The 18,889-nt window shown below is 37.8% G+C and overlaps 1 protein-coding gene across 6 annotated transcripts in view; it reads left to right on the plus strand.

The window, feature by feature from the left end:
• The window catches only part of daam2 (dishevelled associated activator of morphogenesis 2), a 111,529-nt gene extending 96,272 nt beyond the window's left edge, over positions 1 to 15,257 (plus strand). For all 6 annotated transcript variants that reach the window (XM_089120570.1, XM_089120571.1, XM_089120572.1 and 3 more), the window contains 9 exons: positions 339 to 423; positions 542 to 648; positions 1,674 to 1,762; positions 3,785 to 3,953; positions 4,929 to 5,036; positions 5,224 to 5,284; positions 6,466 to 6,597; positions 10,937 to 11,107; positions 12,309 to 15,257. In XM_089120570.1, the coding sequence (XP_088976696.1) occupies positions 339 to 423; positions 542 to 648; positions 1,674 to 1,762; positions 3,785 to 3,953; positions 4,929 to 5,036; positions 5,224 to 5,284; positions 6,466 to 6,597; positions 10,937 to 11,107; positions 12,309 to 12,524 (1,138 nt within the window). In that variant the 3' untranslated portion in view covers positions 12,525 to 15,257. The remainder of the gene's footprint in view (positions 1 to 338; positions 424 to 541; positions 649 to 1,673; positions 1,763 to 3,784; positions 3,954 to 4,928; positions 5,037 to 5,223; positions 5,285 to 6,465; positions 6,598 to 10,936; positions 11,108 to 12,308) is intronic.
• The last annotated feature ends 3,632 nt before the right edge of the window (positions 15,258 to 18,889 follow it).

Consider the following 18,889-nt stretch of genomic DNA (forward strand, 5'->3'; position numbering starts at 1 on the left):
TTTTACTTTTTTCAGCAAAGACATTCAGAGCTTTTCTTTGAGCTTAAAGCAAAAAAACAAATGTGAGTTTTGAAAATAGTGTCTGTTCAATGTAGAAACAAGCTATCTAATGCAGTTCATAATGCCTTAATGAGGCCAGGAATAGATTGATGGTGTTCTGTGATGTGGACAGATTTGTATTGATCCCAACTAAGCGGAGAGAAGATTGATTGTACATTGATTTTTAGGCCAGGTCTGACCTTTTATGTCACATCATAGGATGATTTGACATACTATTGGTGTTTTTACTTTCTTAACAACAATTTACAGGATTAAGAAAGCCCTTTCTGTTCATACAGGTTAAAAATGAGCAATGAAGAGATTAAAAGAGCCATTCTAGAGATGGATGAGAGGGAAGAGCTGGCTAAAGACATGTTGGAACAGGTGAGTGTTTTGTTGGATTCGTCAATAAAAAAAAAACACTATCTTTTTGATTAGTTCATTTCATGCTTATGTAATGAACTAAACTAAATGTATGTGTAAATGTATTGTACATTCACAGCTGCTGAAGTTTATTCCTGAGAAAAGTGATATTGACCTTCTGGAGGAACACAAACATGAGCTTGAGCGTATGGCCCGGGCCGACCGCTTTCTGTTTGAGATGAGCAGGTACAAATGATTGAAGCTTAGATGATAAATGAGGACAATGGTTAAAAAAAAGGGGAAAAAAAGTGAAGAATAATGCAAACGCAAGTTCTTCATCAGAGGATTTATTATTGAAGTGCATAAATGACAAAGCAGGCAGTGATTTTTAGTTGATTTTGTGATTTATATATTTTCTTTAGTGATTTTTTTCCAGCATATTTTATTTAAAAAAAAAAAAAAGCATTTCATTTCTAAAAATCTGTGGTGTCTAGAATTCTCCAAATTCTCTGTTCAATCTTACACCACATCATACCCTGGGAAATCCATCATTTATCAGAAAATCTATGCAAATCCAGAAAAGATGAATAAGGCCACACACATACTTTACGCAAGTACATTAATGCAGCCATGACTGAACAGCATGTGTACTTGTATAAACGATATTGACATTTTGCAAAGCAACAACCTGCAAAGTCAGACATGTTTCCTATATACTTTGACTTACATACTTGGTACATGCATAACAGGATTTTCTTAATATATATATATATATATATATATATATATATTAGTGCTGTCAAACGATTAAAATATTGAATTGCGATTAATCGCATCCAAAATAAAAGTTTGTGTTTACATAATATATGTGGGTGCACTGTGTATAATTATTTTATATAAATACACACACATGCATGTATATTTAAGAAAAAAATATTATTTATATATAAAATATTTATATTTATATGTATAATCTACAGTATATACATGAAAATATTTCTTAAATATACAAGCATGTGAGTGTATTTGTATAAAATAATTATACACAGTGCACTCACATATATTATGTAAACACAAACTTTTATTTTGGATGCGATTAATCGTTTGACAGCCCTAATAATAATATGATTATTTATCATTGTAATGCATTATTGCTATTCTTGATCTTTAATGTAATAAAATGAAATGCCATTGATAATAATGGGAACCAGCAACATTAAAAATGTGACCCTGTATGGCTGAAGCTGAATGATTTACTTTCTCTCCACCAGAATCGACCACTATCAACAGAGGCTCCAGTCTCTTTTCTTCAAGAAGAAGTTCGCCGAGCGTCTGGCCGAGACGAAGCCCAAGGTTGAAGGTTGGTAGGTTTCACTCACATTCGAGTGACAGAGGCCATAAACTGTCCTGGAATTATGGGAGAAGTGAATATGAGAGCATGAGTCAGGTCTGGTGTGTTTGTGAGTGTGTGTGTGTGTGTGTGTGGCTCTTCTACTTGAATTTATCTCCAGTTCAAATAAAGAGCACTGTTTCCACGGAGGCTGTTTTGGAAAGCTGGCACATGTATAGAGGGTAGAGTCGTTCTCATAAACACTGCTTTTTTTCTTCAAAGAGTTTCAAGCTTTTCATGAAAGAGTCGTGGCGTGCATGTGCTTACAAAGTACTTTGGGTGAACATAAGCCAGCCCAAATTCTGGTTCAAGACCTCTCTCTCTCTTTTAGCTATCCTTAAAGGGACAGTTCACCCCAAAACACCCTCGTTTAACCACCATCATGTCATTCTCTGTGGAAAAATGTTCACGGATTCCATATTGTGGTAAAAATATTACCTCATACTGATTTACACAACCTCAAAGTGAAAAGATGAAAGGATCCCGTAGTTTCCCTGACTTGTCAATGTCTACAAAACATGCAACAAGACTAAGTTGATAGCAGTGTCTAATTAAGCGTTATAGAGCAGAGAGGTTGGGCACCGTCCACACAGACAAAACAAATCAACCTCTCTGGCCCATCCTTACACATTAAAATGTGTCAACAGGAAGGCATTTTGAATGTTTTAGCATCTAGGCAAAGGAAGTCTAACTTTGGCTAAGATCCTCCGGGAAAACTTTTCTTTCTTTTTTTTTTTGTGGGAAAATTGTGGACAAGCATCAAAGTTGCATGCTCTTTCTGGTTCCCGCTGGAGCGACTGCTGTTATGATGGGAATTGTGAGGCAAAACTGGAGTTGAGACTGGTTCACACACTCACAAAAACATAGTGAGGTATAATGAATCGCATTGAATCTTAGTTGATGATCCAAATGCTGACTTATTCCACTGTGGAATGGAATTACATTACATTACATTCTAATTGGTAGTTGAAAGCACAATCAAATTAGCCGAAATATTTAAAGGAGTAGTTCACTTCTAAAAAAAAAAAACTTTTGCTGATAATTTACTCACCCCCATGTCATCCAAGATGTCCACGTCTTTCTTTCTTCAGTCGAAAAGAAATTAAGGTTTTTGATGAAAACATTCCAGTATTTTCTCCATATAATGGACTTTAATGGGGTCCAAACGGTTCAAGGTCCAAATGAGAGTTTCAGTGCAGCTTCAAAAGGCTTTAAACGATTCCAGACGATGAATAAGTGTCTTATCAAGCGAAACGAGCGGCCATTTCAAAAATAAATAACAAAGTTTAAGTTTTATAAGCACAAATGGTCGCCTTGCTCTGTTCTGTGATGCGCCTTTGTGACTCTCCTGTTCGAACTCGTTCATAAAAATGAACAATTTTTTTGAGTCATTTGGTTCATTCAACGAACGAAATGACTCGAAAAAAGATTCATTCATTTTGATGAACGAGTTCGAGCAGGAGAGTCACGAACGCGCATCACAGAACAGAGCAAGGCGACCATTTGTGCTTATAAAACTTAAACTTTGTTATTTATTTTTTAAATGAGCGATCGTTTCGCTTGATAAGACCCTTATTCATCGTCTGGAATCGTTTAAAGCCCTTTCAACAGTTTGCACTGAAACTCTCATTTGGACCCCATTGAAGTCCATTATATGGAGAAAAATCCTGGAATGTTTTCATCAAAAACCTTAATTTCTTTTCGCCTGAAGAAAGAAAGACGTGGACATCTTGGATGACATGGGGGTGAGTAAATTATCAGCAAAAGTTTTTTTTAAAGTGAACACATGTTGGGGATTGTGTACAAATTTTCTGAATGACAGACTTTCATGTGGGTGTTTATAACAAAAAGCAATACTTCACCCAATTCTGTCATCATTTACTCGTCCTCGTGTCATTCCAAACTCGTATGGCTTGTGTTCGTATGGAACACAAAAGAAGATTTAGAAAAATGTCATTAACCAAACAGTTTTTTGGTGCATTTCTTTTCTAGCTATTCTGTGCGCGTCGCGTGAGGTGATGAAAAGCAAGCGTCTGACACAGGTTCTGGAAGTGGTTTTGGCTTTCGGGAACTTCATGAACAAAGGACAGCGGGGCAACGCATATGGTTTCAAAGTGTCCAGCCTCAACAAGATCGTGGACACAAAGTCAAGTATAGACAGGTCAGAGGTCAATGAAGAGGATCTATTTCTTAGCTTGTTCAACTTTTTCAATCAAAGCATCTTTTGGCCTTTTCACCGCTACCTTTGACAATTCATTTTACTGATCTGAGTTCACTCAATGAATTGTTAAAAAAGTGTACATTATTTGTGTCTACATGAGATACATTGTGTCCTCACATGAGACATATCTATTTTTTTTTTCTCTTGTGCTGTTTTGCAATATAACGTTTAATTGCATTTCTGTTTTCAAATAAGTTTGATGGAATAAATTGCATTAAAGGAGCAGTTCACTTTTAAAAATACTTTTGCTGATAATTTACTCGCCCCCATGTCATCCAAGATGTCCATGTCTTTCTTTCTTCAGTCGAAAAGAAATTAAGGTTTTTGATGAAAACATTCCAGGATTTTTCTTCATATAATGGACTTCAATGGGGTCCAAATGAGAGTTTCAGTGCAAACTGTTCAAAGGGCTTTAAACGACACCAGACGATGAATAAGGGTCTTATCTAGAGAAACGATCGCTCATTTAATAAATAAATAACAAAGTTTAAGTTTTATAAGCTCTTTGCTCTGTTCTGTTCGTGACTCTCCTGTTCAAACTCGAATGAATGAATCTTTTTTTGAGTCATATGGGTCATTTTGTTCATTGAATCAACCAAATGACTGAAAAAATGAAAAAAAGATTAGTTTGAAACTCTCATTTGGACCTTGAACTGTTTGGTTCCCATTGAAGTCCATTATATGAAGAAAAATCCTGGAATGTTTTCATCAAAAACCTTAATTTCGTTTCGACTGAAGAAACATCTTGGATGACATGGGGGTGAGTAAATTATCAGCAAAAGTTTTTTTTTTTTAAGTGAACTTCTCCTTTAAGAAGATTTGAAGTGAATGGATTTATAACACTGGTATATTTGTTAATTATTTCATTGCTTGAATTTTTGAAATACATCATTATTCTATTTGCATTTTGAACAGGAACATCACCATGTTGCATTACCTGATCATGATCTTTGAGAAGAATTACCCTGACATCCTCAATATACAACAGGACTTATTCAGTGTACCAGAAGCTGCCAAAGTCAAGTGAGTCCCACCTTATATTATATTATATTATATTATATTATATTATATTATATTATATTATATTATATTATATTATATTATATTATATTATATTATATATCAGTCCCACCTTATATTGTTTGTGGTGTGTGCTTGGGCTGTTTTGTGGATCAGTTTATGGTTTTGTCATACTGTTATTTTCCCACAGTCTGGCTGAGCTGGAGAAGGAAGTGTTCAGCATCAGGAACGGCCTGAAAGCTCTGGAGGCGGTGAGGCATCCGTCATGTATTCCTGTGAACAGTTAAAAACGTTCTCATCAGAGACACCCCTCAAACATAACTGACATAGTCTTTATTTAGTATTTTATTATTAGCTACCTAATGTTTTTTTGCTAGTGAAGAATCTTCTAGACAAGGTAAAATATGATATTACCGATATTGATTTTTTTGATTGCTGATGCCGATATCTTAGAGATATCAAGCTGATATAAAGCCAATCAATTTAGCATTTATATTTATTTTACTTAAAGATGCATTGTGCAACATTTCATTTTAAAAATACCCATTTTTCTAACCCATACATGCTTATACAATCGCCTGATTGGCTGAATGAGCCCTTCTCTGATCACTGTGATCGCCTCTATAATCCTGTACAGTAAAATAAAAAAGAGGGATTCGGGACGGATTTGAGACTGGGCGTGATGTCATGCGCGTTCACGCTTGTCTGGCGATGTCTGGCAGGTTTGTGTATTCGCCGCCATTCTCCGTATCAGAGAAGACAACTCGAGCGACAAAACTTTAGTCAACTTTCCACAAAAGACGATGGATTCAAAGAGACCGGCTTGTAGTTCATTCCAAACCCCAACGCAAACTCCACGTAAGACAAAGAAAATAAAAACTTGTGTCTAGTGCCAGGCGTGGGAATAAGACGAGAGTCGACATCGGGAAGCTTTCAACAAACGGAGAGATCAAACGGCTCTTATACAAAGTTATATTGTTCATGAACATGTTTCCATATTAATACAATCATAAGTGGATAAAGTAAGCACATAAAACAGTTGAACATGGAGATAGATGGAAACAAAAAACGAAGTTTTCTACTAACATTACCCTCGTCAATTGCCTTTCCTTTCATATATTTAAAATGACTTGCAGATTTATAACTTTATTACCTCTGAAGACATTATGACTGTAAGAAAAGATGTGCAAACGTGTGTGTGTGGTCCGTGAGCGTGCACACCTCTGGTTGCAGTTTCGCTTGTCACCAGAGGGGGTGTAGTTCTGCAAAAACTCTGAGACTTGCACAATGCACCTTTAATATTTAATAAACTATAAATAAATAATTTGAAAATGAACTCAAATATACATTTATAAAATAAACAGTCAATTTGCCCACTGAATAGGTAGGACAGTGTATCAGTAAAAACAAATTTTACATCTGTTTATATCAGGAGTTACGATACCAGCAGAGCCAAGCAAGTGATCGGGGAGACAAGTTCGTCCCAGTGGTCAGTGACTTCATCACCGTCGCTAGCTTCAGCTTCTCTGAACTCGAGGAACTACTCAATGAAGCCAAAGATAAGGTAACGTCTTCTCTTAATAATTCAGGCACAATAACCTCAAATATCCAACCTAATAATACTTTTCCTCATCTCCATTCCAAAAGAAAGGGATTCATTTTAGCCAGATACAATCACACAAAGGAGTTCCTTGGCAGAGAGGGAGAGAAAACAAAAGGCATGGATTGTTCCTTCAGTGCCTAGGGCTGGAAATGTTTTCTCCAACATGAGCTCAGAGTTATTGTTGAGGGCAGAACAGGGTCTTTGAGTGGGTCACAGCCTTCCCAACCCCCTTCTCCATCGTTTAGAGCCCTGCCAACCCTGTGCGTGGAGCCGGGCCTGATATCTTAGAAGGATGAAGGAATGAGAGAGAAAGAAAGAAAGAAAAAGGCTTTGTGTACTCGGTATGATGACTTAAACATCCCGGGGAATCCCGGCAGCCGGTCCTAAATTTCTCAGGGCTTTTTCTCCAGGGGTTTGCGGAGATTTATTTCTTTTGAAATGTGGCTTGGACTCAACCCCACCCCCACGATGGTACACTCTAAAAAATGCTGGGTTGTTTTAACCCAATTTTGGGTCAAATATGGACAAACCCTAAATGTTGGGTTAAAAATGTAATGTAAAAAATTAACCCAACGGCTGGGTTAGTCCATATTTGACCCAAAGTTGGGTTAAAATAACCCAGCATTTTTTAGAGTGCATGTCCCCAACTCTCAAGTACATGAAAGAGACAGCCATTGGGAACACTTTGAAGATGTGTGTTTGTGGTGGTGGAAAGTGTGAGTAGGGATGTGTTTTGGTCACTTCCGAACTCCTGAACCGTCGCTTTAACCCTTTCCACCATTTTCCAAGTTATTTATTTAGTAATGCCATTAAAGTTTGGCGAGACTTCTTGAGAAATGGCTCACCCTGAAGCTCTGTGAGCTGTGAGGACACAAAGGCCTCCCTGTGCTTTCCAGACAGATCTACCTCTTCCTGCTTCATTCCAAGGGTCAGAATTCAGTCTCCAGTAAGAAATCCTGTCCCCCGAGGTGGGTTAAAATGAACACAAACACTACGGCTGAGAACAAGGGAGGAGTATTGTCAACGCTAAGATGCTGAAGTCATTATTCAGTTTAATTTTGATTCAATTCAGTTTAATAACAGTCAGTGTTGCAAAGCTAGTGTCATTATCCAGCTGAATTCGGTTTAAATTGAGTTTTCATTCAGTGTCAGTGCAGTTAAATCAATAATATTACTAAACATTAACCGTCCCCATAAAGGCTGACTCGTTTTGACTTCACATGGAGTATCACTTCTTCGTAAGATAATTAGTGGCTTCATTGAGCTGTGGAGACGGAGATGAAGACTTGGCCAGAATCACAATGAGACAGATGACAGTTAGAACTGAGATAAATGAGTTCCCCATGGCAAATCTACTTGGTATATCCTCTTTTGGCAGACTGATCTTCAAATGGCTTTAACACCTTGATATGCCAAACCACACTAAAAGTGGATAGCCTTGGGTACGTACATTCAGTGAACAATCATTGCAAGCTTATGGCCCAATGCAGTGATTTTTGTCATTTCTGAGCACTCACTGTGAACAGGATTAATCTCCCTGTCTTGGCATCCATGTGTATTTTTTGAGGTAAAATGTAGCAGGGATTGACAATGCATTGAAAATGTTGGATGGTGGAGTATAGAGATGTCTATGAGATGTGTAAGAGATATCCATGAGATGTCCATGAGATGTTGAGGAGAGGTCTACAATATGTCCATGAGATGTCCTGGAGATGTCTAAGTGATGTCTAGCAGATGTCTTGGATATGTCCATGAGATGTCTAGGATATATTTTGAGGATGTCTTGGAATTGTCTATGAAATGTCTTGGAAATGTCTATGAGATGTCTATGAGATGTTTAAGAGATATCTTTGAGATGTCCATGAGATGTCCAAGAGATGTCTACAATATGTCCATGAGATGTCAATTAGATGTCCATGAGATGTCTTGGAGATGTCTAAGTGAGATCTAGCAGATGTCTTGGAGATGTCCATGAGATGTCTTGGAGATGTCTAAGTGATGTCTAGCAGATGTCCATGAGATGTCTTGGAGATGTCTAAGTGATGTCTAGCAGATGTCTTGGAGATGTCAATGATATGTCTTGGAGATGTTTAAGAGATGTCTATGAGATGTTGAAGAGATATCTTTGAGATGTCCAAGAGATGTCTTGGAGATGTCTACAATATGTCCATGAAATGTCTTGGAGGTGTCTATGAGATGTCCATAAGATGTCTAGCAGATGTCTTTGAGATGTCTAGGATATATTTTGAGGATGTCTAGGACATTTATACGAGATGTTTAAGAGATGTCTTGGAGATGTCCATGAGATGTCTTGGAGAAGTCTATGATATGTCTTGGAGATGTCTAAGTGATATCTAGCAGATGTCCATGTTCATGAGATGTCTTGGAGATGTGTAAGTGATGTCTAGCAGATGTCTTGGAGATATCAATGATATGTCTTGGAGATGTTTAAGAGATGTCTATGAGATGTTTAAGAGATATCTTTGAGATGTCCAAGAGATGTCTTGGAGATGTCTACAATATGTCCATGAGATGTCTTGGAGATGTCTATGAGTTGTCCATAAGATGTCTAGCAGTTGTCTTGGAGATGTCTATGATATATTTTGAGGATGTCTAGGACATTTATATGAGATGTTTAAGAGATGTCTTGGAGATGTTTATGATATGTCTTGGAAATGTCTAGGAGATGTTTAAGAGATGTCTATGAGATGTTTAAGAGATATCTTTGAGATGTCTACAATATGTCCATGAGATGTCAAGCAGATGTCCATGAGATGTCTTGGAGATGTCCATGAGATGTCTTGGAGATGTCTTGGAGATGTCCTTGAGATGTCTAGGATATATTTTGAGGATGTCTAGGACATATATTTGAGATGTTTAAGAGATGTCTATGAAATGTTTTAGAGATGTCTTTGAGATGTCCATGAGATGTCCAAGAGATGTCTACAATATGTCCATGAGATGTCAATTAGATGTCCATGAGATGTCTTGGAGATGTCTAAGTGAGATCTAGCAGATGTCTTGGAGATGTCCATGAGATGTCTTGGAGATGTCTAAGTGATGTCTAGCAGATGTCTTGGAGATGTCAATGATATGTCTTGGAGATGTTTAAGAGATGTCTATGAGATGTTGAAGAGATATCTTTGAGATGTCCAAGAGATGTCTTGGAGATGTCTACAATATGTCCATGAAATGTCTTGGAGATGTCTATGAGATGTCCATAAGATGTCTAGCAGATGTCTTTGAGATGTCTAGGATATATTTTGAGGATGTCTAGGACATTTATATGAGATGTTTAAGAGATGTCTTGGAGATGTCCATGAGATGTCTTGGAGAAGTCTATGATATGTCTTGGAGATGTCTAAGTGATATCTAGCAGATGTCCATGTTCATGAGATGTCTTGGAGATGTGTAAGTGATGTCTAGCAGATGTCTTGGAGATATCAATGATATGTCTTGGAGATGTTTAAGAGATGTCTATGAGATGTTTAAGAGATATCTTTGAGATGTCCAAGAGATGTCTTGGAGATGTCTACAACATGTCCATGAGATGTCTTGGAGATGTCTATGAGTTGTCCATAAGATGTCTAGCAGTTGTCTTGGAGATGTCTAGGATATATTTTGAGGATGTCTAGGACATTTATATGAGATGTTTAAGAGATGTCTTGGAGATGTTTATGATATGTCTTGGAAATGTCTAGGAGATGTTTAAGAGATGTCTATGAGATGTTTAAGAGATATCTTTGAGATGTCTACAATATGTCCATGAGATGTCAAGCAGATGTCCATGAGATGTCTTGGAGATGTCCATGAGACATGTCTAGGATATATTTTGTGGATGTCTAGGACATATATTTGAGATGTTTAAGAGATGTCTATGAAATGTTTTAGAGATGTCTTTAAGATGTCCATGAGATGTCTTGAAGATGTCTATGATATGTCATCGAAATGTCTTGGAGATGTTTAAGAGGTGTATATGAAATGTCTGAAAATGACTAAGTGATTAAGAGACATCTGTAATAGAAAAGCTGTCACTGGGGAGGTACCCTTTCAAAAGGAACTAACATGTACCAGTTAGGGACTAATATGTATTTGTGTAATTTTTTTAAAGGGTAGCGGCCTAGTGACCACTTTCGTACCATTTTTTGAGAGTCTGTACTACCCAGCCTTAGCCAATAGCTACCTTCACAAACATGGTGCACAGTAACATATCCAATTCACAGGTTGAAATAGCCCACAGCCCAAGTACACACTTATCTTCATTAGGTTATCACTCTCCTCTCTTTCCTCTTCACTCCAGTTCTCCAAGTCTCTGAAGCATTTTGGAGAGGAGGAAGGTCGCATGCAGCCGGATGAGTTCTTCGGTATCTTTGACATCTTCCTGCAGTCGTTCAGCGAGGCCCGACACGACCTGGAGAACATGCAGCGACGCAAGGAGGAGGAAGAGCGGAGAATACGCATGGAGGCCATGGTACAATACACAATACTCAAAATACACACAGAGATGTTTACAGGATCCAGAGATAAAGTTAATCTGGATGATTTCCCACTAGCTTGGAGGCCCTTCTGTCTTTGCAGCCTCTAATCGTTAACAGCTGCTGTAACATGTCTGTTTTTGTTATTATTTTATGTTCCTTAATAACTTATATTGTTGGTAAAGGTTTTTGCTCAAAAACGGGGCTGTCACCTTTAAAGGGATACTTCACCTCTGGAAAATGGGTCATTTATGTAGAAGAAATCTGTGAAATTTATTTTTGAATTTGGAGCTTTCTAGACTGAGAAAAGCCAGAAAATGTATTGACATGTAATTGACATGTACTGAAATGTAAGACAACAACTCCCAGAATGCACTTGCTTCGCTGCCCTAGGAGGCCACGCCTACCGGTAACAGAGCGCAGTAAGGCAAGGCAAGGCAAGTCTATTTATATAGTACATTTCATACACAATGGCAATTCAAAGTGCTTTACATGGAAGAAATTAAAAGAATCAAAAGAAATCAGAATAATTAAAACAGTTTAGAATAAAAAATAAGAAATAATGAAAAATAAAAATTATGATAAAAATAAAATACAGTAAATTAAAACTCGTTTGGGAGAAAAACAGATAACATTTGCTCCCCAGAAAGCAAATATAATAGAAAGAATACATTTATTACAACAATTAAAGTTCAATATAGCAATGCTCAATATAGCTTGACCATCTGTACAGAGAAGTATCATATGTGTTGGACATGTGTTCACGACGCCTTTAGGATCCACAAACATTTCTCCTGAGACCAGAGAAAGAGACAAATGGCCTTGTGCACCTAAAAGAAGCTGGTGACTTACATCAGCATGCATTTAAGTATATGATTTCACAAGCAAAAGCACAAAGAATACATTTATGTCAATAAATGATTAAGTAACAATGAATATACTTAATTATTGATTTCATAAAAGAAATACATAATCATTCAAATAGTTTAACAACATCATTCAGTAGTTTAACAACAACTCTAGGCTACACGTGAGTCTCCGTGACGAGTCTGCAGTTGCTTCATATCCAGATATATTTGCGATTGTGATGTCACAAAGCTCCCGACATCCAAACAAGCCGCTTTTAGAACTTTAATTTAAATAAATGTTTTTTTTGTTAGCTATTTGACATTGTCTCTGTTCATTTATCCACCCCAGCTGAAGGACCAGCGGGAACGAGAGAGACGAGTGAAGAAAAGCGCGGGCGGCAGCGTGTCAGAGGAGGTGGGAGAGTTCGATGATCTAGTGTCGGCGCTTCGCTCAGGTGAAGTCTTTGACAAGGACTCGAAACTTAAACGCAACCGCAAGCGCTCTGTCAACCAGCTGGTGGATGGAGGGGGTCGTGAAAGACCAGTCACCAAGGTGAACTATTGACCCAAGTCAAAAGGAGACCAGACTTCCTACATTCACAGACTGACGGGGATCTCTCCCGAAATGTTGTACACTGCCCCATATTTGACATTTTTGCTCATGGACAGGCTCACTGTAAAATATTCTGGACATATGTGAAGGATATCTCTCTTGTTTCTGCTTCTCAGTCTTCCTTCTTTTCATGTACACTCAAACCAACATCTTACTGGTTTTTGTGGCACAACCTGATGTCCAATAAGTTCAAGAAGAGCAATCTCACAATACAAGAAGGATCACTTGTCAACCACCCAAGGTTATTGTCCATTCCCTTGGAGATCGAAAGAAAGTCCCACTTTTTTGGAAGTCTGGTACCTCGAAACTTCGGATCCAACTGTGCTTTTTGATCTAAAGGACGCAGCTGGTGCTTCTTAAACATGAAAATGCAGATAAAAGAGGAAATAGATGTTGGGATTGCCACATATGAAATGTAACACTGTGGATGCAGCCTTACAGGTTGGGATAGTCCTTCCCCAAGTGCCTCAACACTCCTGGATGGAGAGAATAACACTTAAAGTGGAAGAATAATACAAAACCGGAAGAATTATGACATTATGAATGCAGAAATTCGAGCTCCTTTACATACATTGTGTCAAACAGTTAAAAGAGCCCATAGGATTTATATGTAGAAGCAGAGCCGCTCTCATATTTCATCTTTTTTTTTTTTTTGTCTTTTTCTTTGAGCGCTTCAAGGTACACCAAAGTAACACAATAATGCATCTCCATCAGGTTGTTACCGGAATACTTTTGTGGCCTTGAATCGGTCATAAATGTCCCAGCTTTCATCCAAAACGCTCTTCTGGGAAGGAAGGCACAGTGACGTTTGGTTTAAACTTTAAAGAAGTGGTTAGTGCACCGTGTGTCTTTTTCAGGTTGACATACTGAACCTTTGGGCCTTGATTATATTACACAGAATGATGCCTCACATATATCTAAATGTTTATTGAGAAACACTAGGTACACTGCTATTTTCCACGTCTGAAAAAAGAAAGAAAGTCGTCTCCTAGATGTCAGACTTGATCTCGAGGACAACATTACGTAACCCACTTTGGTTTTCTTGTTTATTATATATTGTGCATATTTTTTTTAAACGTGTATATAAAGTAGCTGTAGTCAGGACAAAGGTTGCAGTTGGCATGATATGGCAGAGAAAAGACACTGACAGACATCTGAAGGAGAGATGTAGGGTCCACTGAGCTACGAGCTGTTTGTCGGCCTCCTGTCGTCGGCCCATATGGGGTCACAGCGGGCGTTCTGTATAATTCGATTGTGTTGATCTTTTAAGAGACGGTTAAATATGGACACAAATGGTGCTAATTGGTACAGCCATCTCTGCGCCCCCTGACCCAGCTTAAGAAACAAGATGGCTGTCTGTCTGTATGAGAGAATGGGCTTTGGTATATCCATATTTCGGGATAATTTATTAACAGTCTAAAAAAGTGCCATTACAACGGGCCTGTGCTGTCATTCTCTCTTTCCTCACTTGCATCAGCTCATTATGTGTACTTATTATTTAGATTTAATAATTGAAAGGTGTATATTTATGTATATTTTGTCAATGGTGTACCTATATACCAAATTGCAGTCCCGTCTGGTTTGTGATTAATCACTTATTACGAGTCAGTGTGATGTGTTTAACAGTTAAAAAGAGCACAGAGCATTTAGAAAAAGACAATTATTGCCTATTTAAATCTGAACGTTTCAGTTATAACTTATATAGCTTTAACAGATCTTCCGTCAAAGTCCTAAAGCTTGAGCCGATTCATTTGAGATCACGCACAATTAGGAATGTGGGTTTGCACAATTTACCGAAATGAATACGATGGCATTTACTTTTTTATATAATCTTACATTTGATTAATTATCTAAAAAAAAAAAAATGATCCCCTTGCCAAATTAATATCGGGGTGTTTTGGGCTATTTTTTATTTCCTTTACGTCTTTATTGTTCTCGTCATGGTTTTTGCAGACACCTTTCCTGATCCACCGAGTATTCAAATCTTCAGTATTATTATTTTTTTGTATGTATGTATGTATGTATATTTGGTCATTGATTGTCCAAAACAGAAAGGAAAAGATGTAGCTATAGTTGCTTGATGCACTTTCTTGTAGGACAAACTTTTCCTGCACCACAAACCCGAGGAGCCAAAGGCTGATGAAAAATATGAAAATTGAAGTATATTTTTGTAGTTAAGAAATCAGGCCTTAGTAAATATGTGTAAATTTTCCAATAATCCAAGTTCCATTGTTTGTTTGTTTTTATAACACTAAACCTTTTGTTGGATTGAATATTGATAGATATGATATGGGCCGTGATATGAAGGGTAAAGAAAATTGATTATCTTCTATAGATGTTATAATGAATGACAGTCTGCATCTGAACACAGCAAGAAAAACTGCCTAAATGTATCACTCACTTTTATATCTAGATATTTTTGAAAGAATGTTTTGCCTCACACTTCTGCTTGGTCCAATAATGCACTTGAGGTTTTCCCTATTGGCTCGAGTTGTGCATAGGTGTGTTTCTTCAATAATACCGGTGTATTATTATCATTATCTGTGACATGAAACGCTCCACCCCTGGTTTTGAGGTTGTAATTGTGACTGATTTGACACAATAGATGTATAGTTCTCAAATCTTTTGTACACCATCATAGACACCAGAAAAGGTCAAATTAAAGTCTGAAGAATGTGGAAATGATTTTTTCCCCTGGAAATTGAAGCTCTATTTATTTAGGTTGCTATATTTTGTATGTATACACAACATTATGACAGAAATGGTATAAACTATATAGTGATTGATATTTGTCAGATAGTTTGAATGAGAATGGAAAGCCAGGATTGGGTGACATCACTCCTGAGGTCAGTGTCCCGTCGAGTTGAGATAAACACACAGTCTGTAGCTTTAGTGACCGTGCAGATACGCTTGTTCAGGAGTGTTTCATTAGAACTGGAGGCGAAGTTTGCAAGACATTGAGCCTCCAGGACAGTTGCACATCCCTGATTTATATATATATATATATATATATATATATTAATTATGGTTTGACCCTCAGACCCCCTTTCCATGTGACATTTTGTAGAGTAAAAATAAACTTGTTTCACTGAAGGTCATTTTTGTATTATTATTGGAGTTACACTCCTGTACAGCTGGCTCTTAAATCATTTATGCTATGAATATCCCAGGCGAACAGTCTTCCTTTCATTCAGGGATGGCAGTTCTCACAGATGAAGAAGTTTCTCACGGTGTAACACTGCCCTCTTCTGAACAATCTGCAGTTTACAGGCCAACATTATTAGGAAATCCTTGCAAGTCAGTTTATATGACTTTACACACTACGTTAAATAATTCTTTAAAATAAATAAATAAATAAGTCTACCAAACAAATCAGGTGGATCTGTCATTCAAACATTTTATTATTGCAGTTAGAATCTAGAGCAAATTATACATTCTAAACTAGCACTCGTTTAAAATAATAACAAAAGACGTACTTTGATGACGTCGGGAAAGAGCGTGGGCTCACGGGAGTTGTTGTCGCTGGAGATAGGGGGGAGGGTTCAAGATGGCGCCTTAGCAAGACGAAGTTTCCAGAGCTCCTGACCAAACTTTGCTGTTTAAGAAAGGCCAGCTGTATCTTATTACTTTTGCTATACCAGTTGTGTTAATACATCAAATTACGAGAACTGCAAACATGCCAAAGTTTGATAAACGCAAAGAGCGAATAGAGTCGGATGTTGTCGACGTTAGCATGGATGTCCACGATTACGCTTCTCCCGCTAGTAAAGAGCAAGTGGCAGATCCTTTTGCGACCCCGTTCCCTGTCACTCCCAGCAAGCCACCTGTCAATAAAAAAGGTAAACCTTCAAATCCAGATGAGCAAGCTGATTCTGCCGTCATTTCCACACTCTCCTCTTTGATCAATTCTCGGTCTGACGTGCTTGAAGGAATGATTAGCGCCAATGCTCTCAAGATAGAAGGGCTGAAGAAAACCGTAGATTTTGTTTGTGCCGAAGTTCAAGATTTAAAGAACAATGTGAAAGATGTAGACACCAGGCTCAAAGCTCAAGAACGTCTCACGGATACTTGGGAAACGCGCATTTCTGATCTAGAGAGATACTCTCGCAGATGGAACTTGAGACTGTTTGGGGTGTCTGAAAATTACAAAGAAGATATCAGATCAGAGGTAATTCGAATTTGCGGCGAGACTTACCCCGAGGCCAAGAGTAAGTACCCTGACGCCGTTGATACTGTACATCGGCTGGGGAGAAGAAGTGACAACAAGAGACCTCGCGCCATCATCATTCAGTTTACTTCACGGGTTGTCCGCGATGCCTTATGGAGAGCTGCCAAGAAGTCCCAGTATCTCAAAGATAACGGCTTGCACTTTGCAGAGGATCTGACTTCAGCAGACCGGGAGAAACGGAAGACCTTGTGGCCGAGAGTAAAAGAGGCGCGGGATGCTGGTAAAACTGCCTATTATGTCGGAGCGCGCGCGTTTATTGAAGGTGTGGAGATTACTTCTTGAACTCTTTCAACTTCAAGTGAGTAAACGTTATGTATGATAACTGGACTTTGAAAAGGTGACTGTTAATTGTCACTTGGCATTTATGTTTTCGTCTTAAAACAGCTGGACCTGTCAATTTGGTCATGTTAAATGGTCACACGAGCTCTGTTCTTTTCAATTTTCTTCTCATTAGTCAATTTTGACTTTTTGCCTTTGTTTTGATTTTTGTTAATAACCGTTCTCTGTTGTTCTATTCATGTCGATGTCGTTCATTTCTCTTAATGCCAGGGGTTTAAGAAACAATGTGAAACGCAAAGCACTCTTTTTGTTTGTTAAAAATCACGGAACAGATTTTTGTTTTTTTCAAGAAACCCATTCCACGCAGGATGATGCAAAATTTTGGAGGTCCCAGTGGGGCAGTGATATTTGGATGTCTCACGGTACAGAGCGATCAGCAGGTGTTGCTATTTTGAAAAACAAGTTTGCTGGCGAAATAGTTCACCTCGTCAGTGACCCCGAGGGTCATTTTCTTTTGTTAGTGGCTTTACTTGGCCAGACCACCACAGTTGTTATAAATATGTATGGTTATAATTCTTCTAAGGAAAATATCGCCTTAATGGATACGGTTAGTGATCACATACAGTACTGGATAGATAAATACCCGAATGCTGGTCTTATTTTGGGTGGGGATTTTAATATGGTATTAAATAGTGATTTAGATAGGTTCCCTTCAAGAGCGGCTTCTGTATGTCCAATTTTGAATACATTTATGATGCGGTTTAGTGTTGTTGATATATGGAGAGAATTAAATCCACAGCAGAGACTCTATACCTGGAGCAGCAAGGACCACTCTAAACAGTCTCGGATAGATTATTGGCTTATTTCTCAAAGTCTAGCAAGCAGTTGTAACTCAGCCAGCATTCATGCTACGCCTCTAACAGACCACAGTGCTGTCTCTCTTAAGGTTAGTCTTTCGGCATCACTTGGTTTCAGTACAGCTTCTTCTTATTGGAAATTGAATAACTCTCTTCTCCAGTTTAAAGATGTTAAAAAAAATATTACATTATTGATTGAGCAGTATTGGAAAAGAGCTTTAGCCTTAGATTCATATTGTTGCCAGTGGGAGCTGTTGAAGTTTGAAATCGGCAAATTTTTCAGAAAATTTGGGAGTAATTTAGCTAAATCTAAACGTGCAGAAGAAAATAAGGTGGTGTCTAAAATTGCAACACTTTCTTCCAAACCCCAAGAACAGCTTTCTGAATCTGATAAGCTTGAGTATGCTGCACTGCAATGTAAATTAGATGAGATATACACTTATAGAGCGCAGGGCGCCTATATAAGATCTAGACAAAGATGGATAGAGGAAGGAGAATGTAACACAGCATATTTTTTCAGATTAGAAAAGAATCGTTCGAGAACCTCATTAATTGAAACTCTAAATATTGATGGGATAGTGACTAATAACCCTCAAGAAATTGCACGCTACTGTGCTAATTTTTACAGTAATCTCTATCATCGAAGTTATTCTGAAGAGGCAACTGATACCTTTCTTGAGTCTGTGAAAAACTGCAAAACTATATCAAGAAATGATAGAAACGTGTGTGATAGTGAAATTACTTTATTAGAAGTGAATAACTCAATTATAGAGCTTAAAAACAATAAATCACCCGGAACTGACGGGCTAAGCGCAGAATTCTACAAACAATTTTCTGAAGAGTTATCCCCTTTTTTGCTTAAGGTTTTTGAAGAAAGTATACAGAATGAGACTCTCCCCCCAACTCTCACTCAAGGATTAATTACTTTAATTCCAAAACCCAAGAAAGATCTA

Source organism: Pimephales promelas, chromosome 15, assembly GCF_988280905.1.
Source record: "Pimephales promelas chromosome 15, fPimPro1.hap1.1, whole genome shotgun sequence".
Classification (NCBI taxonomy): domain Eukaryota; kingdom Metazoa; phylum Chordata; class Actinopteri; order Cypriniformes; family Leuciscidae; genus Pimephales; species Pimephales promelas.